Source organism: Pyrus communis, chromosome 3 (genome assembly GCF_963583255.1).
Source record: "Pyrus communis chromosome 3, drPyrComm1.1, whole genome shotgun sequence".
Lineage (NCBI taxonomy): Eukaryota > Viridiplantae > Streptophyta > Magnoliopsida > Rosales > Rosaceae > Pyrus > Pyrus communis.
The window spans coordinates 4,457,038-4,472,676 of NC_084805.1; the positions used below are offsets into that span (position 1 = coordinate 4,457,038).

Consider the following 15,639-nt stretch of genomic DNA (forward strand, 5'->3'; position numbering starts at 1 on the left):
ACTTTTGTGGCATTCCATATAAAGTATTTATAAATTTTAGTTAGAGGTTACATCTGAAAAAATTAAGGAAAGAGCGGAGGAGGTTGCAACTGTTTTCTCCATAGCTTGTTTAATCTTCTAAGTAAGCTCTCTGCACCTTTATTTTTTTAGGAAAAAAGACTTCTTTTTGGGGATAAGTACGATGGATGATCTTTGTTCTTTTGGGTTTTCTTGGTTCTTGTTGATGATCTCCTTTTGCTTCATATTACTGTTATTTCTGACATGCTTTTGGTCTCATTTGCTTTAGGTTTTGATAATCAATTCTCTTGAATAGAAAAAATCTACTGAATATGAGTAACTGATGTAATTTCTCTATGTATCTACCGATCTAATAGAGAAGGTATGGGGAGAGGAAAAATTGTGATTCGAAGGATTGACAATTCGACGAGTAGGCAAGTGACCTTTTCGAAGAGAAGAAATGGGTTGCTTAAGAAGGCTAAGGAGCTATCAATCCTTTGTGATGCTGAGGTTGGACTGATTATCTTCTCTAGCACCGGCAGGCTTTACGATTATGCTAGCACTAGGTTAGATCTCTCCCTCTCTCTCTCTCTTTCTCTCTCTCTCTCTCTCTCTCTCTCTCTATATATATATATTGCCTGTGAACTATTTTGTTGGACTGAGTTTGCACTGGAACTAGAACTACTTGTTCTATATTTTGTCTTTAATTTTCCAAGCTGACTTAGTAGAATTTATGAATCGATGTTGATATATGCTGTATGTTCTAGCATAGGATTTGAGGTGGACTTGTTATTGGACTAGTTCAGACAACATCTATCAGCTGTAGCGTCCATTTTTTATGAATCTGTATAAAGCATGTGGAATTACTTACCCGAAGATGTTATTTGGCCATGTGGTTGCTTCCAGTCTTATGTCATGACTGTGTATAACTTTCCCTTGTCTTTTTGCATAGGAACTCAGAAAGTTATATTATCTCTGATACGAAATTGCCTTTAAAAACTTCCAACGCAAAAAAGGTTACAGATAAAAGTATTTACATATGAATGCTTCTCACAGTGTGCTATATAAAGGATTCAATTATCATATATAGGCAACAACTGACTATTTACGTATAATGATAAATAGAAACATGATGGAGTGAATGCATGATACAAAATTACATTAAATTTAGTTATTTAGTAATGTTCAATGAAGAGGGGATTTTGAGATGTGTGCGTTTGAGCGTGTATGTCTCTCTCAGTAATTAGTCCGTTTTCTCTTTCGCAGTTGTTTTTTTTTTTTTTTTTTTGGGGGGGGGGGGTTTGGTTTGTGGTGGTGGTGTTCGAGAGATAGAGTTTATGACACTTTAAGGTCTAAAGCATGCACGAGGAGGACATTCAGCAACCCCATGCATGCTTCTCCTTACTTTTTCGTCCTTAAGATTAATTGTGTTGTCTCGTCATTGATTTGTCAGTAGTTCTTACAATGACAAAGTTCTTAGATGAAGTGTACTTGATCATACCTCCTCCAACTGGAATAACACAACCATGTTAATTCGTGCTATTAAATCGTAGCTACGTTTATATCGTCGACAAATACACTTTAATACCATAACCATGGACAAACTTACTTTATAAGTGCCCTCATCGTTCGCAGACTCATTTGTGACATTTTGACAACTTGATCAACAGCGATGATGTGGGAAGATAGTTTACTTCTCTATATATACCTAATCTCCATGTTAAAAACCGATTTCTTTTCTGATCTCCGTCCACGATGACTTCATAATGATCAGCGGCACTTGGTTGTTGTAGCCTTTTGAATGCTCGCTTGTGAAGAGAACCTTTAGCAATTTGACGTGAATGATTTCTTCACCATTGTTTTATCTTCGTTCAGTGCCTTAATCAGGTGAAGGAAGAGTGTTTGTACTAATCAGAACAAAGATTTAGTTGAAACATGATATTGTGGTTATATTAGGTTATATTTTGTTACTCTTAAGTTTTATCTATATTGGATCGTGCAATTTTGTAAGCGTTAAACAAAATTTTGAGAGTTGCCCAGCAGGCTATAGGCTATATCAATAATGCTTAGAGAATCTCTAACATTACTAGCTATAATTTGATAGTTAGTGTGAAAATGATTCAAAATCTATTATAACTAGTCAGTTTAGTATGAACGTATCTCCAACATTACTAGCTAAATAATTCATCTGCAGGAGCTAGTTGTTTTCGTGAAAATTGTTGATTCATTTAAGAGGGACAAAGCCTCATGAAATATTGTAGCTTCTGTAAAATATTGCAAGCCTTAAAATCATTTTCCATCTCAAATGGTTCAACAAATGAAATGAATAATACAGAGACTATAAGTCCTCAATCACCTAATAAGTGCTTGAACTTTCCAGCCATGGTCAAAGGTAAATAAGCCACGGACACCAAATCAATGTGCCAGAAGCGAAACTTGGCATTCATTTGTCAAAACTTATTGAAATGATAGAATATTTGATTTGAGGGGTGCAACGAAATGGTATCTTGGTTAATTTGCTAGTAGAGCCTCAAATGAGTCGAACAAAAAATAATAATCTTGAAAGAAACGGAGGATTCAAAATTCCAAGAGATGGTGGAATTAAGGAAAGCATCAGAGTAATGTACGGAAGTTGCACTCAATTTTCTTCAGAAGATAGTTCTTGTGGTAGAAAGAAAATTAGGATTTAAGCTTTTGTGTCAAAGTCTATTAGGATTTACAATTTAGGTCCAAAATTGAAAATTCTGTCAACTCTCTGTTAATTATTAGTACTCGAGCCATACATATGAGGCTAGAACAAAACTCTCCGTTAATTGTTAGCACGTGAGGTTTACATGTGAGACTAACTTTATCTTTTTATAGCCTCATATGTGAGGCTCATGTGCTAACAATTAAAAGATAGTTGATGAAATTTCAAATTTTAGGCCTAAATCCTAGCAGACTTCACTACATGGACTTAAATCTTATGAAGGTATATTCAATTGAGATTTTGATAGATTTTAATTCTTTTAATAAATCTAGGGGTATTCAATTAGGATTTTAAGTAATTCTCTGAAATTCAATGTGTATTCAATCAGGATTTTAAGATAGTTTATTAAAATCCTTAGAAATTCGGGTGTATTCAATTAGAATTTTAAATAAGTTTATAACATTATAGGTGTATTCAATTAAAATTTGAATTTAAAGAATTTGGAAAAGTTGAGATTTGGAGAGATTTTGTAATGTATTTTAAGCATCAACAAATCTCACCTCTGCCTATGAGATTTCGAGGGAATTGAATCAACATAGAATCTCTACAAATCGGTTAAACTCCATAAAAATCCATAGATTTATAAATCCATTAAAATCTCTCAAATTCCCAATTGAATACACCCCCATTAATTTTTTTAACCACATGAGTTATCTTCTAACTACCCTATCACCACGGAGACTATTTATCCAATTAAGCCTTTACTGAATGGAATAAGAAATACACATTGGTTGGCCTCAACTTTTCTTGGTTTTTTGCTATTTCTCCTTCTCTAGTTTTGGGCTGTTTTCATTTTTGTTTTGTTTCATCGGTTCGCATTTTCTTTGGTATTGATATTGGAATTTGCATTGGCATTGGCATTGGTATCAGCATCAACATCAAAACTAGTTGTTTCTTCTTAGTAACGTCTTAGGATTTTCTACCTTAACATAAGGATTATGATGCATACGTGAGTGTACCCATATTGACTAGAGAGAATTATGCACGCGAGTTCAAATCTCTCTCTCGGCAGCTTTATGTTTGTTTATCTTATATCTACTAGGATAAGTATTGTTCTTTGCCAAGAGGGAAACTTAGTTCTTGAAAGGTAGCCATTTTGTTCCCTAGTCCTCTTGCTTTGTATGACAGCCCCACATCAGCTTATAGGGGATTCAACTATTCACATACTAATTTTTAGCAATTGATCTTCTTCAATTCATCTGGTTCAATAATCGAAAATTGAGAGGAGTGTGTAAGAAGTAAAAGGAGTGTGTGGATAACACTAGCCAATATATATATATATATATATAGGCCATCCAACACTTTCTTGTACGTTAAAGTCTACTTGAATAGAGTTAGACGAAGCCATTATTGAGGAGGGTTTGAGTCCACTCTTGCAATGGTCACTGAAGTTTTCATCAGATCTCTTCGTTAAGTTGGGGCGAGGGTTTTAAGGCTCCATAGAGTTACCAAAGATGATGATTTGAGTAAAAATGAGTGTCTGCGGGAGATTTCTTGATAAGGTTAGGATTAGTGTTAAGGATTTTAAGGGTACAAAAATAAGAGGAGAAATGAATTTCGGTAATTAAGATAGGGTTTCAACTAGCTCATTTCAAGGCTACAAACTATGAAACCGGGCCACTTATATTACGGTCTAATAACATTCCTCTTCACTTGTAAGTGAAAAGTCATAGGTTCGATTCTTACCAAAAGTGAATTTGAACCACATTATTGCTAGCCTATTGGGAGGTTAAGCCCACCCCCATCCCTTAGTTTAAATAATATTGTTTGCTCAAAAACTAAGAAACCAGATTCTCACTTGAGTAATACGCTAGTAGATCAGTGACCTAGTTACTGGATTTGGCAATCACCTCAGATTTGACATAGGATGACTTCTCTTTCTTTTTAATCAAATAATGGAGGGGGATTCTAACGTAGGGCCTCTTTTATTGGCGGGAAGAAAAATATCACTAAACAAATATTATCATTTCAGCAATTGAAACGAACCAAAATATGTAACACCATGAAAAAGTATTGCCAGATTCCTTAATACATAAAGGAACTTATAGCTCAAGTTGCTGAACATTTGCCCCTCCTGCAGCATTGTCTGCATAGAAAAAACGGGTTTACAGATCTCCGTAAACCCGTTTAAAACAAATGTTAACAAAGATTACAAGTATCCCCTAAATGCTTGATAAACTTGTTTAAAACAATAATTAAAAAGATTATACGGATTTTGACTTTACTTTAGTCACTTGAACACATACGGTACAAATCAATTGCACTTTCTTTCTTACATTTGCCTTCTGTCTTTTTACGCACAAAATTGTAGGAATTTTACTTGCATCAACACTAAAGCAATCACATTGGTCCAGAAACCAAAACCTATAGAATATTCAGAACTTACATGATTTTTGCATCTAACGACCATAACGCTATGAATTTCTTACCAGCATGAAATCAGTTATCGATCGCTTCAACAAACTGAAAGCTGAGCATCATCGACTGCTGAATCCTGCTGCAGAAGTCAAGGTAACCACTCCAATTTTCTTTCTGCTGAATACCTGCAATTATACTGTATAGAGGCATTATATCTATATCTAATACTGGCAAACATTAAGCAATAAACTTCGTCTACAATGAGTACATGCTAGCCAGAATTGCTTTCATAAAGTTTTCTATGCTCTACTTAATGCCTATGCATGCATACCACTTCTTCAATTCCGTAGCTCTATGGTTTTGCCTATGCATAGTAACAAACATTAGCCAACATAATCCCTCCTGAGCAATGTTGCATTACATCTTTAGGAGAGATTATAGAAAAGCAAACATAGAAATAGCGAGAAAGTAGTAGAAATTACGACTCGGATATTACTACCAGTTTTCACTACAAAACTTCTGAGACAATTGTAGAGCCCTATCCTCTTCAACGCATTCTTGGCACCTAACTCATTAAGAGACGCATAAAGCATTATAAGGAAAACAGGCTAAGTACATTGACAAACTAAGTGGCAGGAGAAATCATACAATTGCACCATTTTCCAAAGGCCTAAAACACATGAGAATGAAAGTCTCAAATAAATTATCAAAAAGTGAGAACACTTAGGTCGGAAGAGTAGTGGAATGCAAAAGGAAAAACAATCCGATGCCTGGAAATACAAGATCATTCAGGAAATACAGGTACATGTTCTTGCGACGCTCACAATAATCAACTGTGGAGTCCAGATAGGAAAAGAAACACGTAAGCGAAGGGATTTGTGTTAATGACCTTGTCCTTCAACGGACTCAGGTGAAACGCGGTGTTTAATGAAGTTGTAAGGTATGCCATGCAAACTAGTCATTCTTCCTAGTTGAGGGTTTTAATTTAAAATACTAATACTACGACGCAATGAGGGAAAGGGATATGAGTTTCACTAATGATTTTCACGATCAATAGACTGCTCTGGGAAAGCTTCTTTCTCATATATGATATAGCTGACATTAGTTAAGTTTAAATAACTTGTTAAAGATTAACTGAAGTTCTAGCAAATAGAATCACAAGTCTACAAGTTGATATTACAATTCGAATTCTCTTCAAGGGGCTTTCTTCTATATTACTTAGACAAGGATAGCACTTTCCTTTCAGGGATGCTACTTAAGAAAATACCTGAGTAAAGCCTAGATTATATTGTTTCTTATGAGAAGAGAACTACCCGTATCTCAACCACTCTTCAAAAGAATGTAGCTATCTAAAATAGCCACGGTACTCAAAAGAACCATTTAACATCCTTGGAACGCCAAACCAGCCTGAAATTGTGGTGGGAAGAATACAAACGTGAACATGTGGAGTTAACAATGAAGCCTGTCTCTGAGGGGTTGTAGATAAAAGGAAAACAAAGATGCAATGTCAGGGCAACCTACACTTATCTTATGTACAATAGTCCACTTCAATGAGGCAATGCCTTAAGCTAATGCATATTCGTTTGCATTTGCAGAAGAAAATAACAATAGTCCAAAAGAAAGTATGTTGGTGCTGAAGCTTTGATGGCACCAACAGTTTAAGGATCCAACCTTAAGAAAAATTCCATTGAATAATAGTTCGTCTGTCTTGAACCAGCAGTTTCAGACTATTCCAACTCATATTCAATTTGAAGGCTTTATATTTACAAAAAGATAGACAGCCTGGTAATCCTGCCCAGGCTAAAATTTCAATAATCAAAGGTTTCGGGCATCAGAATTCTGAAGAAACAACAACGAAGTTAATATATTGATCCAATGAGAAATTCGACCTGCCCCACATAACAAAAAAACTTCAGCGTACTATTGCAGTACGGTGGAAGGGAATATTTCCATTTCCATAGTTATTGGTAACATATAGTTTCTGGAAATGTAAATCAAGGCCTCCCACAAGAATTCCTTGATTGATGGGAAGAAAAATTGAAGAAACAAGTGCAGAATGAAAATCTTTGTGTTGATGGACACAAATGGTGATATAAATGGTGTGGGCAAGCAACTTCCATATCTTTTGAAAACCAGCAATAACGATGAAGAGAAAAAGGTGACATGGTTGTATCCTAGGGTTTCAGTAAAACATGGGAGCTATTAGAGTTTACCAAACAAGATTGCAGCACTTCTGAACAGCTCACAACAGGTGAATGTTGTTGTAATTTGCTCTTTAGTGCGGAGGATACTATGCATGGCAGGTAACATCCTTCAATTTCAATAAAGGTAAGTCATCGGTAATGTTGTTGTTTGTTCCATCAGTAGAATGATCTAGACACCTGCTCTCAACAAGTTTGTACCATTAGTAGTCATCAACTAGCTTAGTAAATAAGTGAAAATGCAACCTTTAGAGCAGACATATGATGCACGTTTGGGATCAAACAAGGAATAATAATATTCACCAGCATAAGATGCACGTTTGTGACAAACCTCAAACCATACGCCATCTGAGTGGACCATCCATGATGTTCTCAGTTGGCATGGTCCATCGGGCTAGTTGACCATGTGTGGTATAGACGTATTCATGTAAACCCCAGTCAACGGGCATTGGCCTTTGCTTTATTCAGATTGGCTATGATAAGAATAGAAATGGAACAAAGCGAGTTACTACCATATGGTAGCAAGACTTCCTTGAAACGGATTCTTGGAAGAGTTAGACAGAACAGCAAAGAAACCACCAAATTGTACCCTAAACTATGATGAAATTTGTAGTTCACCAATGTTCCTATAATCTTTAAATTGTGAGCACATGCAACCAAAACCAATTGGTGATACGTGGAGAGGCCCAAGATATGTATTTTCAAAACAAAGAAAATACAATTAAAAAATAAAATAAAATACGCATGCTTCAGACTCCTGATGTGTGATTTTACATTTGCTAACATTTTCTAGTGCTCCTATAAATGCTCATCTAGTTAGTTCTTATTTCATGCATGACAACATTTATTGAATTTATACCAAATAGTTTTGGCAAAGGGAGGCAGCAAGCTTGAGGCAACAATTGCAGTACTTGGAAGAATGCCACAGGTACAATCATTGCTTTATATTGAATCTTCAACATAGCCTAGCAATTTGATTCAAGTACCAAAACATAACAATGCATATTTCATGTTGCTTATTCAAAAGGATATCATACTAATTAAGGTTCATCTAACTACCAGCCCAGAAAACCTTTTCGATGTGGAGGAAGACTAATGAAACGAGGTTTCTTGATTATCGATAAGAAACAGAACAAATAATTAGCACCAATTGAGGAAATACAGTAGCAGTGGACAAGAAGTCCACTGAATCTACCAGAAAAAATAAATAAATTAATAAATAATTAGTATCTAGCTGCTCAGCCCTAACATAGAAAATATAGATGCAATCTCAAGAGATCTTCACAAAAGGAAACAGGAAATGTCTCTGAACTCTTAAAAACTGAGGACCACAATGGAGCCCAACAACACATTGACCTAAACCTAAATGATCTGGGTGTTCCCTATGCTTCCTCCTTAGGCAGTTTTTAAAAGAGACGGAGCTTTAAATCAACTGAAATGCAACTTTGTACAAAACATTTCACAAAGTAACATTCAGTGTATATGAATTAGTTTGTGAGAATGTTTAGAGTGTACCCACACACCTTCTGTAAATTATGCAGGCAGTTAACGGGGGAAGAACTTTCTGGTTTGAGTGCCAAAGATCTACAGAATTTGGAAAGCCAGCTGGAGATGAGTTTGAAAGGTGTCCGGACGAAAAAGGTATCAAAAGCCTAAGCCCTGATTATAGTCTCACTTAATAATTCCATGCTCCATTCTTTATACAGCACATGCATGGCACTCATTTTTTTTTTTTTTTCCTATTCTGCAGAACCAGATATTTAATGATGAAATAAAAGAACTGAGCCAGAAGGTTGCCCAAGAGCTGGCTCAATTTCCCCCAGTTGATTAATATTAATTCATTTTATTGGGGGTAAATTGATGCATATTACCTTTGTTTTTCTACTTTATTTTCAGGAAATTTTCATACATCAAGAAAATATAGAACTGTATAAGAAGCTAAACCTCATAAGTAAAGAGAATGAGGAACTGCAAAAGAAGGTATTATCTTCACATTAAGCTCTACTTTACTATTTAACACATAATATAATTCATCTAAAGGATAGAGATAGGCAATGGGTAGGGAAAGTGATAGGTACCAAATGAGCTTAAAACACAAAGCCATTATGTTAATTATACTTATCAAGCAAACGCAAAGATGTTCTCTCCAGCAAACACTAACACAGAATATTTTAATCTCAGGTTTATGAAGCAAGGGATGTGAATCGAGGAAACAAAAGTTCCCAGCCTCCATATAGCATCAGTAATGAATATGATTTGCATGCACCCATCCATCTGCAGCTAAGCCAGCCACAGAATCAAACTCAGCCTGGGCCTGGTCCTAAGAACAATGAAGTACCAGTATATAACCCCACTAAAGAGTAATATAGCATACCATATTGATTCCAATGACCAACCCCCAAAAAGAAAAAATAAGCAAAGCTCACTATTTTGATTATGTTATTAACATCTATTCAAATTGTGCAACAGATTACAACTGCATTAGCAAAGCTGTTTCACAGTTGTGGATGGCCATGTCATAATGCAGAATGCAGACAACTTGCACCGCAGTGAAAGCCAATCTTCTAGGAGCGAAATGTCATACTACAGTAAATGTATCCAACCGAAGGACCAAAAGCTTTGGTACGAAATGTTCTGTCAAACAAACTTCGCATTTCTGTAAAAAAATTAGACAACCAGTGTGTAAGTTCATACAATATGGGAGAGAATTGTGTCAGGACCAACTTTTATCTGCATTAAATATGTGTTGTGACCAATCAGATAACAATTGTCAATTGTTATACCTAGATGACTTTCAAACTGACCATTATGTTTTTATTAATTCTAGCAGTAAAATTCTGATGGAAAAATAGTTAAATAAGAAATATGGAGACACGGAACAATATCATGGAAGATACATTTAAGAAGATAACGAGATATTCTCCTTTAGAGAGTAAACCTGTATTTACCCTGCTTGTACCAGTATATGGCTTCTATCGTATTGTTTTATTTTTGTTTTTCTTGTTGTTGAGGATTCACAGGTATATTGAGAAAAACATCTTTTGCATGAACAATTAGTACTTAACAATCCAATTATTATTTCAGATAAATCTTGTACCTCTAAGAACAAAGTATTGATAACTGTAGATAAACAACCTGCTGAAACTATGAGTCAGCAACATACGCAGACTAACAGAGTAACACATAGAATAGATGAGAAAGAAAAAAAGGCATGTCCTATAAACAGGATGAAAATATTTTTATAACTAGTAAACATTTATAAACCAACAAAAAAAATTTAACTATAATTTCTAAGAGTTTATCAATTTGTAGTTGAGTTAAAGATTAGCAGTACATGAGATCACTCATATGAAGTTTGTTATAATTCTGAAGGTGAAAAAGAAAGATTTCCCTGAGTTCCATTCATAAATTCCCTTGTCACTTAAAGGTAGTACATTAGAAAGTGCAGTGACAGAAAGCCAGAATTTCAGACATTGGACTCCCCAGAAGTAGAAGTAGATTACCCAAAACCACATAACATTGCTCTGCACATTAAAGGAGATCTGAGATACAACAATGAGAATGTGTGCACTATGTTCACATTTTATATCACTACCACACAGATGATACAGAAAACACAAGTAGGCATGGGTTAATATATTTAGTCCGCACAATGTCCAGCGCATTAGCAGACCCATTTACTTTGATTTATTAATTTGGCACATAATAAGAGACAAACCACTAGAATCTTCGTAATGTAAGGGCTTAATTGCATTAGTAGTGCTTGCAGGCTTCTATGATGTACTCAGAGAAATTAAAACGTATAGCACATTATGTGCATCTGCAGTGAAAATTGATAAGAGGAAAAACCTCTACACTGAAATTCTGAAAATCATGGAAGATCCAAATCTCCCGCAGCAATCTTTTCAATCTCAGCTAACAGATAGGACAATTCACTACTGTCGTTAAAGCTTCTCAACGTGATTTTAATCCAGAAAGGAAACTTCCAAATAGTAGATTGCTGGCTCAATAATTTTTGCCAAATTGAAACTGTTCCTATTATTAGCCACTGTGCTAGTCTAAAACAGGCCTCCTGAATGATTGAATAAGATATTTTACTACAAAATCTTCAACTATATCCTCTGTTTCTAAAACCAATTTGTGGTTGATATGTGGTAAGTAGTAACTTTCTGTTTTATTTGTAATCATGATAAAAAAAACATAACCAGTGCATATTTAATAACTTCGAAGGCAATCAATACATATTTAATAAACTAGAAGGTCATCATGCCAATACTTTAAAAGTATTAACACTCTTCTCAAGATTTACTCCTACTTCCAAGACACTTTTTAGAGGCCCAGGATTTCAAGAAGGAATACTACTCACTGCTGTCATTCTATGGTATGACTAAAAGATAAAATGAACAAGAACAGCAGCAAGCATAAAAACAAACAAGCTACTAACACTTCTGATTTGAAGAAAAAATGCTTCATGGTTGGTATTTATTGTTATCCTAAAATCAAAGAGGGGGCTGCCTGCACTACCATGATTTCACAAAATGCAAGTCTTAAAAATAATCGATTTTCTGGTCTTCTGTAAAATCTATTACATAAAGCTCAACCACTGATTTAAAATTTGAATACCAAACAAACAGTGCGCAGCAATCAAAAAGCAAATCTACTATAAGCTAACCCAAGATTCTTGCCTGTGTGGAAACAATGATCAATATTTTAGCTCTTTAGTTGCAAAATAATCCTTTGTTGTTGGTGACCCAATATTGGAGGAATTTTTGTGCCAATTGATGTTAAATGTATAAAAAGGTAATGAAGATAAATTAATCACCCATTTACTTAATCACCATTTGCTAAAAAAGTGTGGAAGGATCTTTATTTACATTTGAAATTCAACAGGTGCTAAAAAAACTCTCTATTTAATCTTCTAAAAGGTGGCCTAGGAGTTTCCAGATAAGAAGGGATGCAATCCAATTTTCACTACCTCCATTTTTTCTTGAAAACTGAGTAAATATTTCTATCAAAGTCTCTTAGATGAGATGTTGCATTCCTTTTTTTAATTCACTTTGCATGCTGTAAATGTACATATGCTACCTTGCTCGGTCTGAAGAGTCCTTTGAATATTTTTTTATTTTTGGGTTAACAAACTGGGCAAAAAAACGCAAGAAAAAGATAAACAAAAGAAAACTTAGACCTTAGAGCTATAAGTCCTCCGAATATTATGTTGTTGGATTAGTGATCAGTTTCGATATTTTTGAATACCAATATAGAATAGAAAGGTGACACAAATAGTTCTTGGGAGAAAATTGAGTCATCTGGGAGACATTTTATTCATTAAATGTTCTAGATTCTTTTATACATCCAGTTGCTTCATCAATTTGAATTATCCGGTGGTTGGAAAAGGAAGGGATATCGGCAGCATTCAAATGAACGATGTGAAGACCTGTTGATTCTAAAAACTGATTGCAGAGTTTATCAGGTTGGGGGGTAGGTCTGGATGGGGAAGTTCTAGCACATTTTCCTTGCTTTGTGTGCGAAGTACTTCACTTAACTTGAGGTACTGGGTGTAGCTTTTCTACGGGAAAAGATGCCTAATATTAAAACAATCAAGTATTTAGAAGAGTTTTTATTTCTAAACACCTCTTCTTCCAAACTTAATCTGTACTTAAGAACTTGAGTTTCTTAACTAATATGCTAATCAGGTATGCAGACCCATAGATAAACCTACATGCGCATGCGTGCGCACACACATACACACATACATTTGGGAAAATAAGATATTAATGATCATACTGTGCTTTACTTATACTGTTATTGTATTTATACAGATGTAAACTTTACATCTGTATACTTCAGCTTGCCTATATTTCACCACAAACGAACCACAATGGCCTAAAACCAATGTAATCAGGTCACCAATGTTGTGGTTTGGTTTGGTTCGGTTTGCGGTTTAACATGCATGTTTACCCAATGGAAAATTCAGAGCTATTGACAAAGTAAATATTAGAAAAAAAAATTTTAACTTATCAATTAAAAAAAAAAAAATCATAGTCAACATTGGAACTTAAATTTACAAGCTCATAACGTGAAAATACTTAATCTCATAACTCAACTAAAAGTCTCAAACTTCTAATCTCATAACTCCAAGATGTTTGATAAAATATTAATATATATAATATTTATGTGTGTTCTTCATACAATATTATATGTATTATGTATTATGTATTATGTACTATTTTATATTTTATTATAAGTGGTTTGGTTTGGTTAACCCACGTTTGTAAAAATCAAAACCGCACAGTAAACTGATTCTTTCTGTCTGGTTTGGTTTTATAAACCAACAACAACAACATAGCATTTTCCCCCTAGATAGGGTTGGCTAACCAACCAAACCAACCAACCAAAATGGCTTGGTTTGGTTGGTTTTTCAGGTTTTCGTTTTCTTTGCCCAAGTCTAATGTAAACCTACACCTATTATCTTAAACTTTAATACAAAGTGAATTATCACATTCTTACTTTTACTTTTTAATACACTAGACTAGATACATAATTGTAACTTATTGCTTGAACCAAGTGCAGAAGTTGGTGAGTTACTTTCATACCAAAGCATCGATAATTTGGCATCCAATCATCTATTGATCCACAAACAAAATTTTCAATGGGTAGATTCAACAGATACCCATGATCCATAAGGCTTCATAAAGATTACTGAAAACCCAGACCAATTTATATTCAAAAACAAAACCCTCAATTGCTTTACGCGATATGAACAGAATTGATTTATACCAAAAGATGGATTAATTAATAACAATTTTTTTTTTTTTGAAAAAAATAAATTAATTAAACAAGGGTCATTTTGGGACTGCATTTGTAGGAAGAACTTATGCTCATAAACACTTTTTTCTAGAAGACAAGTTCAAATGACCCAAAATCATTATCAAGTTTTTCTGCCAAATGATGTTGGTAATGGTAGGGCTTGTCCTTAGCAGAAAGCACCTTTAGCCGTTCCAGAAGCAGTCCCAAACTATACATATTAGTACTAACTCCTTACTACATTATCATATATTACAATCTGAATGGGCTGGTCACCGTATTACTCTAGTCTCTAGCACCATAACATGAATATGATAAGAAAACATTACCCTACACACACACATATATATTCCTAATACACAGCAGAAAAACCTACAAACCCAAAACTTTGCAATCGTTCAAGTAAATATCTACCAAAAGCTTTAGAAACTCTAATATTCAGTACTAGTCCAAACCCAAAACCCTAAACCCTAAACCCCAATCCCTGTGGGCAATATAATAAATAACTAACTTGCATCCAATTAAAAGTGCTATTTCTTTGTAGAAAATAGAATTTCATTACCTGTTTCACCAATTTCAATCCAATCCAATCCAATGCAATGCATCCACCTCACTTTGATCGAACAAAAACCGCTACGCCGAATCATCCCAGCCACAAAGTCTACTGTCAATATACGGAAGAAAATGCAAGAAAATACATAAATATCAAAAACCATCACAAACAGAGGAAATACTTTCAGTATATACACGTTACAGAAATACAGTCGCCGCACAGATATGCATCTTCAGATACACATCACGCCATAAATAACTATAACTATATATATATATATATATATATGTATACATACATATACACACATATGTTTATCGTCTTCACCTGTGCGTGAAAAGGAAGCCATGAAAAATACATCTGCGGATCTGAAGTCCTCGATTACAGGAAACAAAGTGTGATCAGCAAGAAGCTTAACTCGGATTAAGGAGAGGAGATGAAATCTGGTTCAACAAGCAACGAAGAGTCCGAATTCCGACGAAACCAGAAGGAGCGTTGCTTGTGCGTAGAGAGAGAAGAAAATATCTCAGGAGCTGTTGATTACTTGATTACATTTGACTACATGAGCCCACGTAACTTGGGCCCCATTAACGGATACAAGTTTAGCGTACAAGTGTCGCATTGGCTGCCAATGTGGCATATACTAATGAATCCGGATCCTCTTGTGAGGATTTGGAAATATGTAAATCGCATATGTTCATTGTGTATTGTGTAATTATTTTTAATCAGATATTATTTGTGTTTAATTTAAAATAATTTATGATTGCACGATATACCGTGAATGGATACGATACACGGATTCAAATAATCCTCACAAAAATGATCCAAAGATGATCCTTATTCTATACTAACATCATAAATAGTATTTGGATATGTTAGGAGATTTAATTTTTTTAAGTATTGATTAACGTGCTTATTTACTATTTATGATACATTATTTAGTTTACAAATTTGGTTTATATTTTGATCTGTAAATT

At 34.6% G+C, this 15,639-nt stretch overlaps 1 protein-coding gene and 1 long non-coding RNA gene across 2 annotated transcripts; one reads left to right on the forward strand and one right to left on the reverse strand.

The window, feature by feature from the left end:
• LOC137727746 (MADS-box transcription factor 23-like) lies at positions 1–9,913 on the forward strand. The gene is made up of 9 exons (XM_068466564.1): positions 1–121; positions 375–563; positions 5,179–5,257; positions 8,172–8,233; positions 8,847–8,946; positions 9,056–9,097; positions 9,202–9,285; positions 9,487–9,665; positions 9,775–9,913. Exons 2-9 carry the CDS (start codon positions 382–384, stop codon positions 9,788–9,790), a joined length of 744 nt encoding a protein of 247 aa, XP_068322665.1. The 5' UTR covers positions 1–121; positions 375–381; the 3' UTR covers positions 9,791–9,913.
• LOC137727747 (uncharacterized) lies at positions 9,711–15,188 on the reverse strand. Its single transcript, XR_011067848.1, has 3 exons — positions 14,990–15,188; positions 14,672–14,773; positions 9,711–9,961 (listed from the first exon to the last, which is right to left on the reverse strand). It is a non-coding gene; the product is annotated as an uncharacterized lncRNA (long non-coding RNA).
• Positions 15,189–15,639: the final 451 nt, after the last annotated feature.